The 15867-nt window shown below is 45.7% G+C and overlaps 1 protein-coding gene across 1 annotated transcript in view; it reads right to left on the bottom strand.

Annotated features, from left to right (window-relative positions):
• Positions 1-13774, bottom strand: part of skia (v-ski avian sarcoma viral oncogene homolog a) — a 66674-nt gene extending 52900 nt beyond the window's left edge. The window contains exon 1 of the mRNA XM_034537284.1: positions 12305-13774. Within this exon, the coding sequence (XP_034393175.1) occupies positions 12305-13210 (906 nt within the window). The 5' untranslated portion in view covers positions 13211-13774. The remainder of the gene's footprint in view (positions 1-12304) is intronic.
• Positions 13775-15867: the final 2093 nt, after the last annotated feature.

The raw sequence follows: 15867 nt of genomic DNA, 5'->3' as shown, positions 1-15867 counted from the left end.
CGCTGGTTCTGTCCTTGGGCCGAGACTAAACACTGCCTCCTCAAAGCTCTTGTGTCATGATTTGTCAAGATAGTATCGAGATGAGGGACTGCAGTACACACCTCAACCGGCCTTTAAAAAGAGAAATGCATCTGGGCCAACCACTTGTGTGATCGGATCTTACATCCTTGCTCATATTTGATCATATCTTTGAGAATTGAAACCACTTCAAGGGAGGAAAGAAAATACATATTTACACAATGCAGCACGAGAGAATGTGGCAGGTGTTCTTTACCTCATCTAGATCATGATCTTTATGACCATGTCTCAGATTTAGGTAGCATGCCATATACTCTCATCAAATGTGCTTTGGAGATCTAAACCCTTTTCCACCTACATTTGCTCATATGTGGGTTTTTTAACTTGGGAAAATACTCGTAACCATAGGCGATAGACTTCTTTCCCTTTGCCAGAATCACGAAGATGAGAATGCCAGTTTCTTTTCTTTTTGTTTGTGTCATGTACCACGTCACAGAAGCGCCCAGAAAGTATGGTTGGTTAACAGTAGAAAGCAGCATGGAGACCAGTGTTACTTCTTTTCTTTTCTTTTGTATCGGACAACGATGGACGGAAGTTGTGGCTGAAACGGCCACAGATGCGGTGGTATGGCAGGGGGGTAAGATGAGTGCATTCACCTGGGTGTCTTGTTTCTATCACTGCCGATCGAAGATGGACATAATACATACCTGAGACAACTTTACAGTCATTTGTCCTGGAAGTCTAACCGTTAGTAGGGTTTTATCTCCAGTGGGGAAGGGTTTTTGTCGTGTTGAGGCTGGGCAACAAAATCACACTAATCCAATTATTTAGATTTTTGTTTTTGGATGATGTTCATGATCTAGAAATTGTGCACAAAAATGTTATTTTCAGTCATTTTCAAGTATCCAATGTAATGCAGCTGATAGCTGTCTGAGTTAGGACCGAGTTGTAAACAGTAATTAACAAACTTTCACTTTCTGACATGTGTGTTCATTCTACTTGGAAACCTCTGATGGTGACACTCCAAAGTTGGATGGAATAACCTGCATTTTATGGATATGCAAGTGGTGCTATTATGTTAGTCATTTTTCTCAACTGCTTTGCACATGAATTTTTATATTGTACAATAAATCCTTGGCCAATTTGTCAATGCGTTGGATGTCCTTTATGCACCAATACAAAGCTATTCAGTATGGTTTCACACTGGAAGAAAAAAAAGCAAGCAAAGAAAGACGTACCACATTAAGCAATGTAACCAAGTGTAACACTCTCAGTGAAAACAACCATCAGGGTATTAATCATAGACATAGGTAATAGATATTAGTAGAGATATCTGTTGGTGATCACCCAGTAGAGAGAAACCTAGAGGGCAGCTTCGGTCCCAGAATGTGGCAGACATGATAACGCTGTTGAGAAAAGTGTGACAGCTCAGCAAACCACAAGTGCTGTCTCTCTCTCTCTCTCTCACACACACACACACACACACACACACACACACACACACACACACACACACACACACACACACACACACACACACACACACACACACACACACACACACACACACACACACACACACACACACACACACACACACACACACACACACACACACACACACACACACACACACGGCAGTGTGCTTTATATAAACAGATGTCCTACTGCTCAAGATAGCCTTGGCAGTGTTCCTCTGAAGGAAGACAATGAGAATAATGTATTTGTGCTCGCTGTGGGTCAGAGGTGGTTACACACACCACACATTACTTTGTCTTAGAGATCTACAATTACATTAATTATAAGCCAAGGACTTCAAGAGGTCTATTGTCTGCTGTGTGTTTGCCTGCGCGCGCATGTGTGTGTGTGTGTGTGTGTGTGTGGACATTTGTTTCACTCTTCTCTGCAATAAGAAAAGAATAGTGTGGGTGGCGTGGGGGAGGAGCGTGGGATGTGGAATCAATGGGTTGACTTGAAGGGGGTGGGGGAGAGGCGCAAGTCTGGGCCTGGTGGAGGCTTCCTGAACCTGAGAGGCAGACAACCATGCCAGAAGGAGGGATCTCCTTTCAGCATATTGTTTTATTTAGCATCTGCATGGCCGCTTCATTTGCCAGAGTGCGGGATGGGATGGATTAATTCAAGAGATTGGTGACTTGCAATGGGAGGAATGAAAGGCTCGGCAAGTCGGTTTTCTCAAACCTGAGGCCGGACCCTTCACTGCCTCACTCAACTCGCATCTTTCATCTTGACTTCCTGACGGGCCACACACAAACGTTGTTTCTGTGTCTGCCCGGGGAGCCTGAATGAGATCCGCCTAGTTCTGCTTTCTAACCAGCTGGGTTCAAACCAGCTCTATGGTCTGCCCTCACCGACTGGAACCCGCCTAAACTTGTCCTTCGCGGATTGGTTTCACTTTCTCACCTTCTCACACTCCAAACCTCTCACGTGTTACACTGCTCCAACACGACATCTACTCTCAGTTGTATCTCTCTCTTGCAGCAACACATAGCTTCACTTCTTATGAAAACTGTTGTGATAAACAGAGAAGGGTTATAATGGCCAGTCAAAGTTCAGGACAAAGTTGCTTTGCTGGAACAATGGGACAACTTGGTCCACTCCCTGATTAATCCAGTTCAAGATTACCCATGCTGCCTCAACAGAGAGCGGCTAGACATCGACATTGAGTCAGAGCAGACAAAACAAAAGTAAAGATCAGAGGCGTACTGCCAGGAATATACACCTTTTCTGAGAAAGGACATGCATATATCAGCACTGAATCTAAAGCATCTATAGCTGTTAAACCTAAACAACCGCTGCAAAGGAAAAAGGAAAAAGCACTTGTGTTCTTAATCCTCAAAGAGTCTTACTCTCTCTCTCTCTGTCTGGTCTAGAAAAAGTGGGCGAATTTAAAAAAATCTAAAATGAAATGAAAAATGCCCTTTAACCCTTTTAGATCACATCCCCAATCATCACCTATAGGCAAATAAATCACATTTTTGGTCTTTTTGTATCAAAATCCACTCAACTTTTCTTCCTTTTTCATCCGACACAAAAAATGGCATGTGTCAATGAGCCAACCAATGTCAATAATATCATATCTATCTATCAATCGATCTGAAACTTGGGAAGGGCGTATGGAGCCACAGTCTTCTGTAGCTCCGTATCGGGCTACATTCTAAGCCCACACACTTTTTAACGGTCCAATCAAATGTGAAGGAATTAATTCTAAATCTCCCTCGTCATTGTACACCGCTCAAATATTCAGTTTCACTGTAGAAAACTCCCAATGCAGAAGGTAAATGTGTTTCACTGGGACTTTAAAGCAAAGACACCCAACAACTTTTCTATATATATATATATATATATAATTTATTTTGGACCAAAACGGACACATTTCCAGAGCAGGACTGAACAATACATTGTTTGAAAACACCTTATTGTTCCAAACTGGTCGATAAAATCCAGAGTTGGTATTCTAATTGTTTGGCCCCCCACGGATGGCGAATAAGCTCCAAACTTTTACGTTTCCAATACGTTTTAGAGCAGCAAAAGTATACTTTTATGTGCGTGACAGTTATTATCAATAGTTATTGTTGATAACCTTTACTAAAAAATGAGACGTGTGCTGCTTGGGCCACCTCACCTCTTTGTTTGTGCCGGGCAGCAGCACCGCCGTCGCTTCCAGGAGAGATGAGCAAACAGATGCGAGAGGGAGGATGGAGGAGGGGGAGGCAAACAATAAGCGCTGGTCCATGACTCAGGCGCTTTGGGAGCACTGATCATCCAACAGTGGAGGGGTGGGGGGTTATCACCTCTATCCGTCCCACAATCACAGATCCACAGCTGATACCCAGCACAAAAGAGGTGACAATGGCTAGCCAGCATACATCGACCCCCCCAGTACTCTTACAATTATACCTCACAGAGCTCCCGGGAGCTGCCCTTCCACATGGCTGAGGCCAAGCCAGTGTGAGCCCCCAACCCCCCCTTGCAGAGTCAATGCAAAAAAAAAAACAATACAAAGAGGTTGCCCAAGACCCGGCCTGCCTCCACAACAGAAAATACACCTCAAGCCCTTTCGGACTCTTCTCAATGTCTGCCTTTCGACTGGCCGCCACATGCTTGTCTTGAGAGCTGACACACCATTATTTCAAAAGGGGTAGTGGAGCATTCAATGCCCTCTCACCACAACATTTAAGCTCAGAAGAAAATGTTGAAAAGGTCTGTGGACTAGGGTTTGTGCTAAAGGAATGTCAGTGGCGCTGGATACACACACACACACACACACACACACACACACACACACACACACACACACTGAAACAAACCTGCATCGTCTCAGTGAGGAAAAATAGATATGGAGAGGAAGGGACTGCAATAGATATTGTGGTGGGACACAATCGAAGTTAAAGCAGATATGCAGTGGAAATTTCCTTGATTTTTACTTAGCACCATGACAATAAAGATGAGCAAGATGGTAAAAACACTGAAGGCCAATGTTGGCTAAGGTTAATCCTGTTTCTTTTTTGCCTTAGGCACTAAATAGCTGCGACAGTGGTGAATTGTAGAACAATAAGAATTCGACTTAATAGCTACAGATTTGTGACAATCATAAACCCCTATGTTTTCTCCCACCGTGAGTTCCCAGATCAGAATTCCAATGGGATTTTTAGGATGAGCAAAGAAAAGATATATGAAGAAATTGTGTCGAACAAACCAGCGTTCAGCGTTGCTGCTGTGCCTCTTTAAAATAAAAAGCCTTATCTCTCACTACCATCAGTGATCCAGCCCCTTGACTGAGATTTTTGCAAACCTGCTGAGTTGACTTGTCAGCTGCCTCTTTGGAGGAATCGTGCCAGTTCAATCAGAAATCAGATTATCACAGTGTAGTATTGAACATCTTCCTTCCTAAACTTAGACTTTTGAGATTGAGGTGAAGCCGTTCGGAGGAAACAGGCCAGCCGTCAGTTGTTGTCCCAACAGCATGAGATGGACCACTGGCTTCTGACATGACACTATTGGATATTCTAGGTATTCTTCTGTGTATGTGTGTGTGTGTGTGTGTCTGTCTGTCTGCTTCTGTATTCATTAGAAGACTAAGCAGGCATTGCGGGGGTGGAATCTGGGTGCTGTGTGGATGTCTGTGCTCATGCATGTGTGTAGTTTGTAGTGTTCGGTGTGTGTGTGTGTGGTTGGGGGGTGAGGGGAAGCGTCACTGTGGGAGACAGGCAGATGGGGATGGAAATGAGTAGGCAGTGAGCTCATGCTAATCTTCTCCAACAGCTCCTACAGCTGATCCAGGCACAGAACAAGCACACGCACACTGTTAAACTCAAACAGCCCCGTGCGCAATCGCACACCAAATGAGGCAGAGGATGCCTTTGCTATGCAAATGTTCCCATGTGTCGCGCATATTTTCATATTTTGTGTAAGACTAAAAATCCTTCAACGAAAACTGAACCGCATCTGAATGCACCCGTCATTACGCAAACATGTTTCCTTACATAGCGGTGCACTGGATGTTAATTGTTGGATGATTGTGTGTGTGTGTGTGTGTGTGTGTGTGTGTGTGTGTGTGAGAGAGAGTCTAGCTGCCGCCGTCAGACAGCCATCTGTCCCGTGGGAGTTGCTCAGCGGCACGCGATTGGCCGACTGCGCTTCAAGCGAGGCGAGGGGTGAGGTGGGTCACCTCTTTATTTGGGGAAGGAAAGATCGCGTGGTGCTGGCTGCTCCTCAACACATATGGGTGTGCAAGGGGGAGCGTGGATGGGGGGTGGGGCAACTCCAGAGGCCAACACTGGTGTCATATACAAAGGGCGCTCCTGTGCTGACGCAGCACAAAGTAAAACCCCCACCCCGCAAGAGCGGGGGTTTCATCTTGAAATGGAAGATGTCCCAGCAGTGTTTTCCAGTTTGAAACCCACAATCCACCGGTCCTGCTGCTAATCCCCAAACAGTTACGTGACCTTAATGAATGACTGGTACTTTGTGTCCTATGTGGATATCAGATGGGATGCCTCTCAAGCGTTACCACAGTCAGACGCTGTATCTTTTCAAAACACATCGCAGACGATGGGGGAGAATCGTACTTTTGGCTTTGTGATAATGTGCAATACAAGCCCCCGGGTCATGAAAAACAGCATGAGTGCTCTCAGATAAGACACAGATGTTTATCATCTGTGCAATTTGTGTGCAAATGGCGGAGGAGCCGCCTCACCCATCATCATCCTCGCTCTAAACTCAGTTGAGGTCTTGCGGGTGAGAAGACATCTATGTCTTGGTTAGGGTTTAACCTTAGGGTTAGGGTTTCACTCCTAACCTCGGATGCAGCAGCTTATATATGGCATTACTGTAATGTGTAGATGGTGAAGTGAAAGACCTTTCTTGCTGCACTAAACAAGCTCGTCTGAACATTTCAAATGTTGCAACCTTTTCATCTGCAAATTGCTCTCTGGTAGAACTTCACAGTTTGGTCTCACTGGTAAAGTCTGCATGTAGCTTGAAGCTTTCTGCCACTTGGCAGATGCTACAATGCTAATTCAGTGTGATGCTGGCCTTACATCCAAGCCCTGCTGATGCATCCCTGGCACAGAAGCCTCGGGCAGGTAAGAAGGCCAAAAAGGTTGGAGGATGGTGTTTGGGGATGTGTACTTAGGACAATAACTTGGCTTACTGTGCCATGTGTTCCGATGAATATTTCAAAGACCCTCTCATTAAATAAACATGCGGGACCTCACCGCCTACAGTAACCCTACCATCAATATTGAATGCCCGCCGAAAACTTGACACAGTGTTGTTCACAAGCCAACGGTCGGGTCAGACAGCGACTTGCAGCATCTGAGTAAGAGCTTTTTTTCCCACGCAACACCTGGAGATCACCGGGTTCCCTCTTCCGTGCCATTCTCACAATATCTCCAGTTAGACACGCACATGGTCCTTCGGAGACTTAAGAATAGCCACTGAAAGCTGAGTGTGCTTGTTAGTTTCCCGCTTTATCAGAAGGTTATGAATATTCTGAGAGGGGGTTTCACAGAGTGGGAGGAAGTACACTTTCATTTCCACACATGCTCTTGGCTCCTCAAAACGCATTTGCTCTGAGCTTCGCATGCTTGACTTTCCCAGACAGCTTGCATGCATGGTTCCCTACAACTGCTACATTGGAACCTCCCCCCCCTCCCTCCGTCCTCTTTGAATCGACAGGCGTGTAGGTGGGAGGTAGCCCAATAGCCCAAAAGAGCCTTGTTTTCCACTGCCGCTGGTCTCCTCCTCCACACAAAAAGCGAGCAGACAGTTCTACATGAAGTACATGGCCGGTCGCTTCCTCCATCTGTAACATGAAGACACTGCTGATGGATGTAGAAGCCAGTGGGCCAGGGATGGGAGCGCAGCAGAGGGGGTGGGGGGCAGACAACTGATTGAACTTCTTCTTTTCTTGTTCTCCTCAGTTACTGTCTCCTCCTGAATGATACTTCTGCTGTTCGCCAAAGATAACTGCAATGTTTAGGGTTTTTTTAAACTTAAGCTGATGTTATCCTCTGAGATACAGCATGACAGATATTTACATCTTTAATAATAGAATCAGGGGGTGAGACTCTTGGTGGGGCTAGATACAGTTTGAAAAATATTGCCATCGATGCCAATGTGGTATCGATATAATTTATTCCTTTCTTTGAGAAATACAAACACGTTTTCTAGAAAAAACATCAACGGTAGCAAAAATACAGTCTAAACACTAGCTGCTGAACAAGAAGTGTGTCTGAAAAGTCTAAAGCCTGGAACATGTATACTATAATTAGGAGGCAAAGAATAAGCAAAAAAAAAAACTAATCCTATGTTGTATTCAATGCCAATCTTTGGTCAGTTTGGACAGTTGTCAATAGTCCATGCAGCAGGTACATTTTGTTCACTAACAGTTCAGCACAGAGCCCTAATTACGGGTCCTATTAGAAAGCCATGAAGCTTTGTGCTTGGTTTAGAAAGTCTTGCCTCATTGGTTTTAATAGAGGGTGTTTGAATGCTAAGCTAAAGCTATGCTTAATTTTCTTAAAGCAATATCGTCAGTAGGGGAATTATATCTCTCTATTTGGAAAGGACAGTGCAATGGAAAATATTTTGCAGGTTTTCCCTGTGTTTAAAAAAAGCTGTGCACTAGTTTTAGTTGGAAAAGGGATATTACTGATGTGTGGTGAAAATACCGGTTGATTATCAAAATCATCGCTCAGACTTTTTACCTCTCCACACATTTGTTCCTCAAAGTTTTTGTCGAGGAGACCCAGAGCAAAGTCAACTTTCACTGAGGGTTTAAGACAAATGAGTGTAGTCTTACCACTTTCCAGCATCGGGCAAGAACATTTCAAAAAGGCTTTAGAAAAGCCCCAGCATACATGGAGAGTCATTAACAAAAGTTTCAGCACACAAACTTAACGACAAATTAAAAACCCTCTTTTTAATTGACTTACAGACCTAAAAGAAGCCTCTTTTTTCTTGGTGTCAGTGTTGGTCTGTCAATCCTCTTTAATTGAGCCCGACAAGTGATGGAGCTTTAAATCACACTTGACGTAAAGACACTTTGCCATTGATCTCACTGACCCTCAGTCGTGCCCCACAGCATGGACTGACTGTCCTCCATTAAAGCCAGACTGGCAGCCTGGCCAGGCAAGATAACTCATTATACAGGCCTAATTTAATTGGTGGCTTCCTCCTTTTCAAAGCACAGAAGACAAATTCTAAATTGTACCATTTGTCAGGGAAAACAGAGAACCACCAAACAGAAAATCCAGTATTGAATCTCTTGAAAACACTTGTCCTACACATGCGCACGCAGTCAGGACAAAATTGCAGCAGACTTTTGCAAATGTCTCACTTTGCCAAACACCCATGAAGAGAGAATAGAAATATTCCCCAGCAGCCATTGAAATCCACAGCTACCAGCTGTTGTCCTGTCCACCCTGTGGACATGGCTGGCTGTCAGCAGGCTTAGCCAACACTGTGCCTTGCATATGAAACAGGACATGGGCCTATATCCCCCTGGGGAGTTCACTTCCTCTGGGCCCCCACCACCACTGCCCCACCTCCCTCCTGAAACAAGCGGCCCCTTCAGCTGGAGGCCAAATATCCCAAGCAGTAGTGGGGGCTTCTCAGGGTTGGGGGTGACAGGTTAGGTAAGTAAATGGGGAAGTTTTAGCTCCAGCGCATTAGAGAATGGCAATACAGATATTGGAGGGCAATGCTTTAGAGACTAATATTAAAAGCACACAAATGTCACTTTTTGCCATTTTCAAGGCTAAATGTTCGAACACCAGTCAGCTTCAGTTCCAGCTTTTACTGTAATGAACCACAGGTTATAAAGTATGGAAACAGCCTACAGGGTACAGTCACATAATGGAGCGTGAGCACGGACTTGTTCTGGCTGATTCGTAATACACCTCAAATCAATTCCCACCACTTCAGAATCAAAGTGTATCCTTGGATTAAGAGTGAATCTGGACTCCCATTACTGTTTTCAGCAGACATGTTTTAACCAAGCCAAGTAAAGAGTGTTTTCTATACCAGCTAAAGTGAAGGAGTGGCAGGTCTGGAATGTATTCATAGACTACCCGTCTGCCTGAAATGAATGAGCCTTCCCCTTCTAAAAGTGACAAAACAGGATTGAAAACAAAAAGTTGAACATAAACCGGCTGGGTTTGAAGTGAAGCTCATTCGAAGTGAAGTAACCCCCCCCCCCGTTCTTTTCTTCATATCTGCCATAAACAGACGGATCGTGTAGAAATCACATCATCTTGAGGGCGAATTATAAAGTTAGCAACACACTCAATCTGCAGCCGCAAACCTTATCTAAACATCCTGATGGGGAAAGCCACTGATTATGTGGGCCACCCACATGTGGACCAGCCAGAAACCAAAAGACTTGTAGCCATGGGCTGGCAGGAGCGACTGGTGTTCCCCACCCAGCACATCAACTGGTTTAAAGTGAAACAATTCAATAGTCCCTTGCATTGGTTCGCTGCTGTTTACAATCAGCTCTGTGGCTCATATCCTCTCAGATAAGAACAGACAGTGAACTTTAGCTGCAAATCCGCACCCCTTTCACAAAATTCTGGCATGCTGTAATTCAGCGCATCTCAGAAGGAAGCTCTCCGAAGAGCATCGCAAGCAGGGAAGTGTGACAATATCGCTTCCTGTGTCTGTCTGCATGCGAGACTGCTGCGAGCACTTTTGAAACACCCTCATTAATATTCACAGAGCTGCCCGGTTACTCCGCTGACGGCACGCAGATGATGGCAATTTCTTGTGTGCTGAACGGTAGAAGGTGGCACGACACAGTCTAGCACTCTGCCTCACATCCTCCAAGAACCTTTTCAAAGTGCTGACAAAGGGGAGCTCTGTTGCCATAAATTGAGCAATATTCCTCAACTCCCACCCAGCATGTATTCCCTCATTAGCGTACATGGTACTTGCAGGGGGGGGGGGTCAAATTAAAAAGCCGGGTAGAGGCTCAAATGAGCCTTGGGCTTAACACTTGGGTGCCCCGTCGGCACTTATAAAAATAGAAGAGGCCCCTGGAAGTGGGGGTGCTTGAGGTGTGCCCACTTGAGTCTGAATGGAAGTGTGTGCCAAGAGTGGGTATTCACCATGCATGGCAGGACTTTGGCACTCTTTGGGACTTCAATGGTCTCCCCGATTTCTCTTTCTTTGGCAGATTCCTCCGAGAGAAGCCTCAGCGGAGAGCTGCGTGGCAGCTCCTTGTAAACACGTTTGCGTCTGCTTTCTGCACCTCATCAACAACTCTGCTGTCCAGAGGTCCACTCTGGTTTCAGTCGGACTGGAGCGGAAAGTAAGGGAGGAGGGGGAGGATGAGTGCGGGGGTGCCTGTATGTCAGAGGTGGGTGGCTGGCCTCGGATAGGTGGCTGTTTGAAGGGGGGATCCGATGTTTGCTGAATGCTCTCCTTTGTTGCGATCATATTATGTTTCCACCACAATACTTCTAAACCTTGCTCCATCAACTCCATTCATGTGTAACAGCTCATGCAAATGTCTGCACTGGCCTTTTTTTCTAGGGGAGGGGTGTGAGGGGAGGGGGTCCTTTTATCAGTCTACCACCCAACTACTTTCTCTGCAACCTCCTGCCTGGTCCGCAACCCAAAGCACAGATTATATTCCCCTCATAGTTGACAAAACTGGAGGAAGCACGGAGAACCAGATTCAGCCGTCTAAAAGTGCTTCCTTTGGTCGTATGTCTTGTATCTGATCACAGAAACTACAGGAAATATACAGAGTAAATATCTGGCAGAATAGATGCTCTGATTCTGATCCTCCTGATGGAACTAACGCGAGAAGAGAATTGGAGAATGTGGACACAACCAGAAGAAGAAACCGAAAAGCCTTCAACACTGATGGCAGCGCTGATTAAAGCCACAGGAAGCCAGGCACATGACAAACAGACAAACATTTATTGTGACACACGCCTCACAGACACACACGTGCACAATTGGCCAATTCGGTCTTTAAAAAAAAGATCCCGCTGCTGTCGGAGTGTATCCCTTTCCATGAAAGAACAAGCAGAAATGTAGACTAAGGAAGAGATACCCCTTCCTCAGGCAGGGTGTGTGTGACAGCAGGAAACAGTCGAATGAAATGACATTTAATCTGGAGAAAGGAATTCATGTTTAATTTACACACACACACACACACCCTAACTGTTGTTTACCGTTTCCCATTGAGCCATTTGTTGGTAAATGAGATTGTATTTACAGTACAGGCCAATAAAAGTGAGCCCGAGAGGTGTTTCACGGGTAAATAATGGCTTTATTGCCACCAGAGGCGCTTTGTTGTCGTTGCTGGATAAGGCCCAATTAGTAACAATATGTCAAAGATGACCCAAGACTAGAGTAGTAGTCTAAAATACAGGATGTTTGACACATATCACAGATCCGTATAATAAGGTTGAGACCCAGATTAATTTACTTATTTATATTTTTACCTGGGTACAATTTTCCATGGGGGGGGGGGGCAGGAAACCCTTTCAAGGAACCAATCGAGACCATTTATAGTGCTGTGTAAATAACTTTTAATGGGGCACCTCCAAATGTTGAGGCCAAGAAGGTCCCATCTTGGGAAGGACTCTACAAGCAACTTCAGAACCAGATCTGTGCTGCTAGAGAGAGGTATAGGCTACAAACAAAACATCATAAATAACAGTCCATGAACTGCATCTTGACAATGGGAGGAAAAAAAAAAGACAAACCAAAAGAAACCAGAGCTCTGTGGTGAGCAGGACCAACTCACCCTGGACGATGCTTTCCTCTTGTACTTGTTGGCGAAGTCGAATTTCTCCTTGATCTCGTCCAGGAGCTGCTCCAGGCGAGCCTTCTCCTCTTTCCCCGAGTAATCCTGGCCCAAGAGGATGTACGCCCTCCAGTTGGCCGAGTCGAAGCCCCAGTGGCAAGTCCTGTTCTCCTGTGCCTTGTGACTGTGCACCACGAACTTGTGCGTCGGGTACATGAGTCTGCAGTCCATGCACTGGATGCACGCTGCGTTGGGGCCGCTGTACAGCTCCGGCACGAACAAGCCCTTGCACTTGCCGAAACACTCGTGGTAGACTTTGAAGCTCCTCTCGGTGAGCTCCAGCTCCAGCGAGCCGCCGCTCGGCTCCTTCTTGCAGCGCGGCGGGTAGGCGCCTCCGTAGATCAGGGCGTTGCAGAGCCGCTCCGCGTCCGTCTTGGTGATGAGGCCGCAGGACGGCGCGGAGAAGGGCAGGATCCCCATGACTTTGAGGATCTCCAGCTGGTCCGCCGTGCACCGCGAGCAGTAGATGTGCAGGTCGTCGCAAACCGAGTTGATCTGCTGCAGGGAGAAGTCCCGCAGCACCGTGTTAAGGATCTGCGGCAGGCACAGTCGCTTCTCCCCGCCAACCACGAAGCACGAGATGGTCTCGCCCTCCAGCACCGTCTCGCACCTCTCCGTGGAGCGGTCCGACGGGATGAACAGCGGGCCCGGCATCACCGGTGGCGGCAGATGCTGCAGGACGGGCTCGGGCTCCTTACCCTCCTTCTTGAAGAGGAGCTCATGTTGCCACCGGGCAGAGAAAGCCGCCGGTCCGCCAAGAGAGCTCATAGAGCTGATGTGAAACTGCTTGAGAGTTTGTTGCAGTCCCGGATGAGGCTGGAAGCCCTGCCGACTTACAGTCTCCATGTTTTTCCTGCAACTTTAGAAGCGTAAATCCTTCTGATCGTCGACTGGGAATCGCGCGTATCTCTCCGTTCCTGAACCTGGTAAATCCACGGTGTCCGAGAACTGACCACAACTGCGAAACGCTTCATCAAACATCCAGTAAAAAGTCCCAGAAGGCGAGTTTTCAGTCGTACTCCCGCGACTACAGAGTATACACCGGCCAGTCGCTCCCTGCAGCGGGTCGCCGACTGTCCATATCTGGAAGAAGAAAAAAAAAACGTCTCTCCAAACTCCACAGAAGCGAAAAGTTCCTGTTTGTCAATTTCCAAAAAACGACGTGGGAGAAAATTCAAACTAAAGGGGGAGTTGTGAGTCGATAAAACAATCCTTATTTGAGGCTCTTTCCGCTGTCGAGGACTGTTGCAATCCACTCCGTCTTCCCCCGCAGTTCACTCCGACTGTAAGGAGAAGAGAAGTCCGAGAGCCTGCTGCTCGCCCGCTCTCTCTCTCTCTCTCTCTTTCTCTCTCTCTCTCTTTACCCCAGTCTACCGCTCTCTCTCTCCCTCTCTCTCTCTTTCTCTCTCTCTCTCTTTACCCCAGTCTACCGCTCTCTTTCTCTCTCTCTCTCTCTCTCTCTCTTTACCCCAGTCTACGTCTCTCTCTCTCTCTCTCTCTTTACCCCAGTCTACGTCTCTCTCTCTCTCTCTCTCTTTACCCCAGTCTACGTCTCTCTCTCTCTCTCTCTCTTTACCCCAGTCTACGTCTCTCTCTCTCTCTCTCTCTCTCTTTACCCCAGTCTACGTCTCTCTCTCTCTCTCTCTCTCTCTTTACCCCAGTCTACGTCTCTCTCTCTCTCTCTCTCTTTACCCCAGTCTACGTCTCTCTCTCTCTCTCTCTCTCTCTTTACCCCAGTCTACGTCTCTCTCTCTCTCTCTCTCTCTTTACCCCAGTCTACGTCTCTCTCTCTCTCTCTCTCTCTCTCTTTACCCCAGTCTACGTCTCTCTCTCTCTCTCTCTCTCTCTTTACCCCAGTCTACGTCTCTCTCTCTCTCTCTCTCTCTCTCTTTACCCCAGTCTACGTCTCTCTCTCTCTCTCTCTCTCTCTCTCTCTCTTTACCCCAGTCTACGTCTCTCTCTCTCTCTCTCTCTCTCTCTCTCCACCCCAGTCTACGTCTCTCTCTCCCCCCCCGCCCCCTCCCATCCTTCCCCTCCCTCTGTGTTTGTGTGTCTGGCTCAGTCATTGAATCCTAGCCAGGAATGTGAGTGACTCTGCAGGCAGGCTGGGCTGTTCCAGGAACACGCCCCCCCCCGCTGCCCAGCAGAGAGAAGGGAAGTAGAGATAGAAGTGGAGGGAGAGTGGAGTACGCGTACGCTGCGTTCACGTCGTATCGGACAAAGTACAGAGCGTCCACTTTCTTACAGTAACAACTACAGTAGCAAGCGGACTTGTTCTTTACATACGAACCTCCAAGTTATGCCTCTTTGTTCTACTGCATTAGACATATTGCAGACGTACTTTCACTCTAGACTACTACATTTATTTGACAGCTATAGTTGGTAGATTAAAAGTTAACGTACAAACAAGCTGTTAAATCTGGCTTATGCGTGAAAGCATCAGTGATAATAAAACATATAGGCTACTATTACATATACATATTAGATATATAATAGCTAATCTAATCGCCAAAAGTGGCCATTCTGCCAAATGAGTACCTTTGGGCTACGTTTGATAGGCTACTTCATTATTCAATTGTATTCTTAGTCAAATGATTCCAGTGATTTAATTGGCTGAAAGGGAGAGGAATTATATGTTTTACTAATAGACCAACTTCCTAAATGTACTTGTCTTGATAAGATGATTTCTGATGCCACGTTTACATTTTAAATGTTTGTATTTGTTTACATTCTAGTACCATATTTCAATGTTTGGGATAATGAGTAAGTGAGAGGCTTTGAAAGACGTTTCAACACATACATGCACATACTGTACATCTAGAAGTTCTCTAAATCTCTAAATACATACATTTCCTTGTATGTGTACATGAGAGATGGAGCAAAACATAATAATAATAATAATAATAATAATAATAATAATAACCCAAATAATACAAATAAATAAATATACAAACACAGTTCAGGTATGTGTAATCAACATGCAGTTTGTGACTGCAGGTGTGTTAACCTCGACGTGAGAAATGCAATTCAATAATCATGATTTTCACATAGGCAGTTCATATTTACCATCTTTCCCATAGGCCCTGAATGTAGCAGAAGAATAGAAAGCGTTTATGTGAATCGTTTGGTTCGTGGCTAAAGAGAGAGAGAGAGAGAGAGAGAGAGAGAGAGAGAGAGAGAGAGAGAGAGAGGATGGATGGGTGGTGTTTCGCGAGACAAGACACATTTAGCTTTGGAAGGGGAAACACAAATTGCACGACTATGAATGTGTTAAAATGGATTGTAAGTGTCGGTGACTTTGAGAGAATCGTGCGAATAAAGATATATATTTATATTGGTTTGTCTCGAGCACAGTCAACACAAATAAGAATTCTATACAGGCTTATATTCTTTCCAATTCTTTATTTGGACTTTTAGCCATATGCATTTGTTTAAAATATACCGCCATATGGCGGTTTAAAATAGTTTGTCACACTAATACATTGTTACAGCTCTTTAATATT

This window comes from Cyclopterus lumpus, chromosome 7, assembly GCF_009769545.1.
Source record: "Cyclopterus lumpus isolate fCycLum1 chromosome 7, fCycLum1.pri, whole genome shotgun sequence".
NCBI lineage: Eukaryota > Metazoa > Chordata > Actinopteri > Perciformes > Cyclopteridae > Cyclopterus > Cyclopterus lumpus.
The sequence above is the reverse complement of the archived record's forward strand: the minus strand, read 5'-3'. Positions and strand labels throughout refer to the sequence as shown.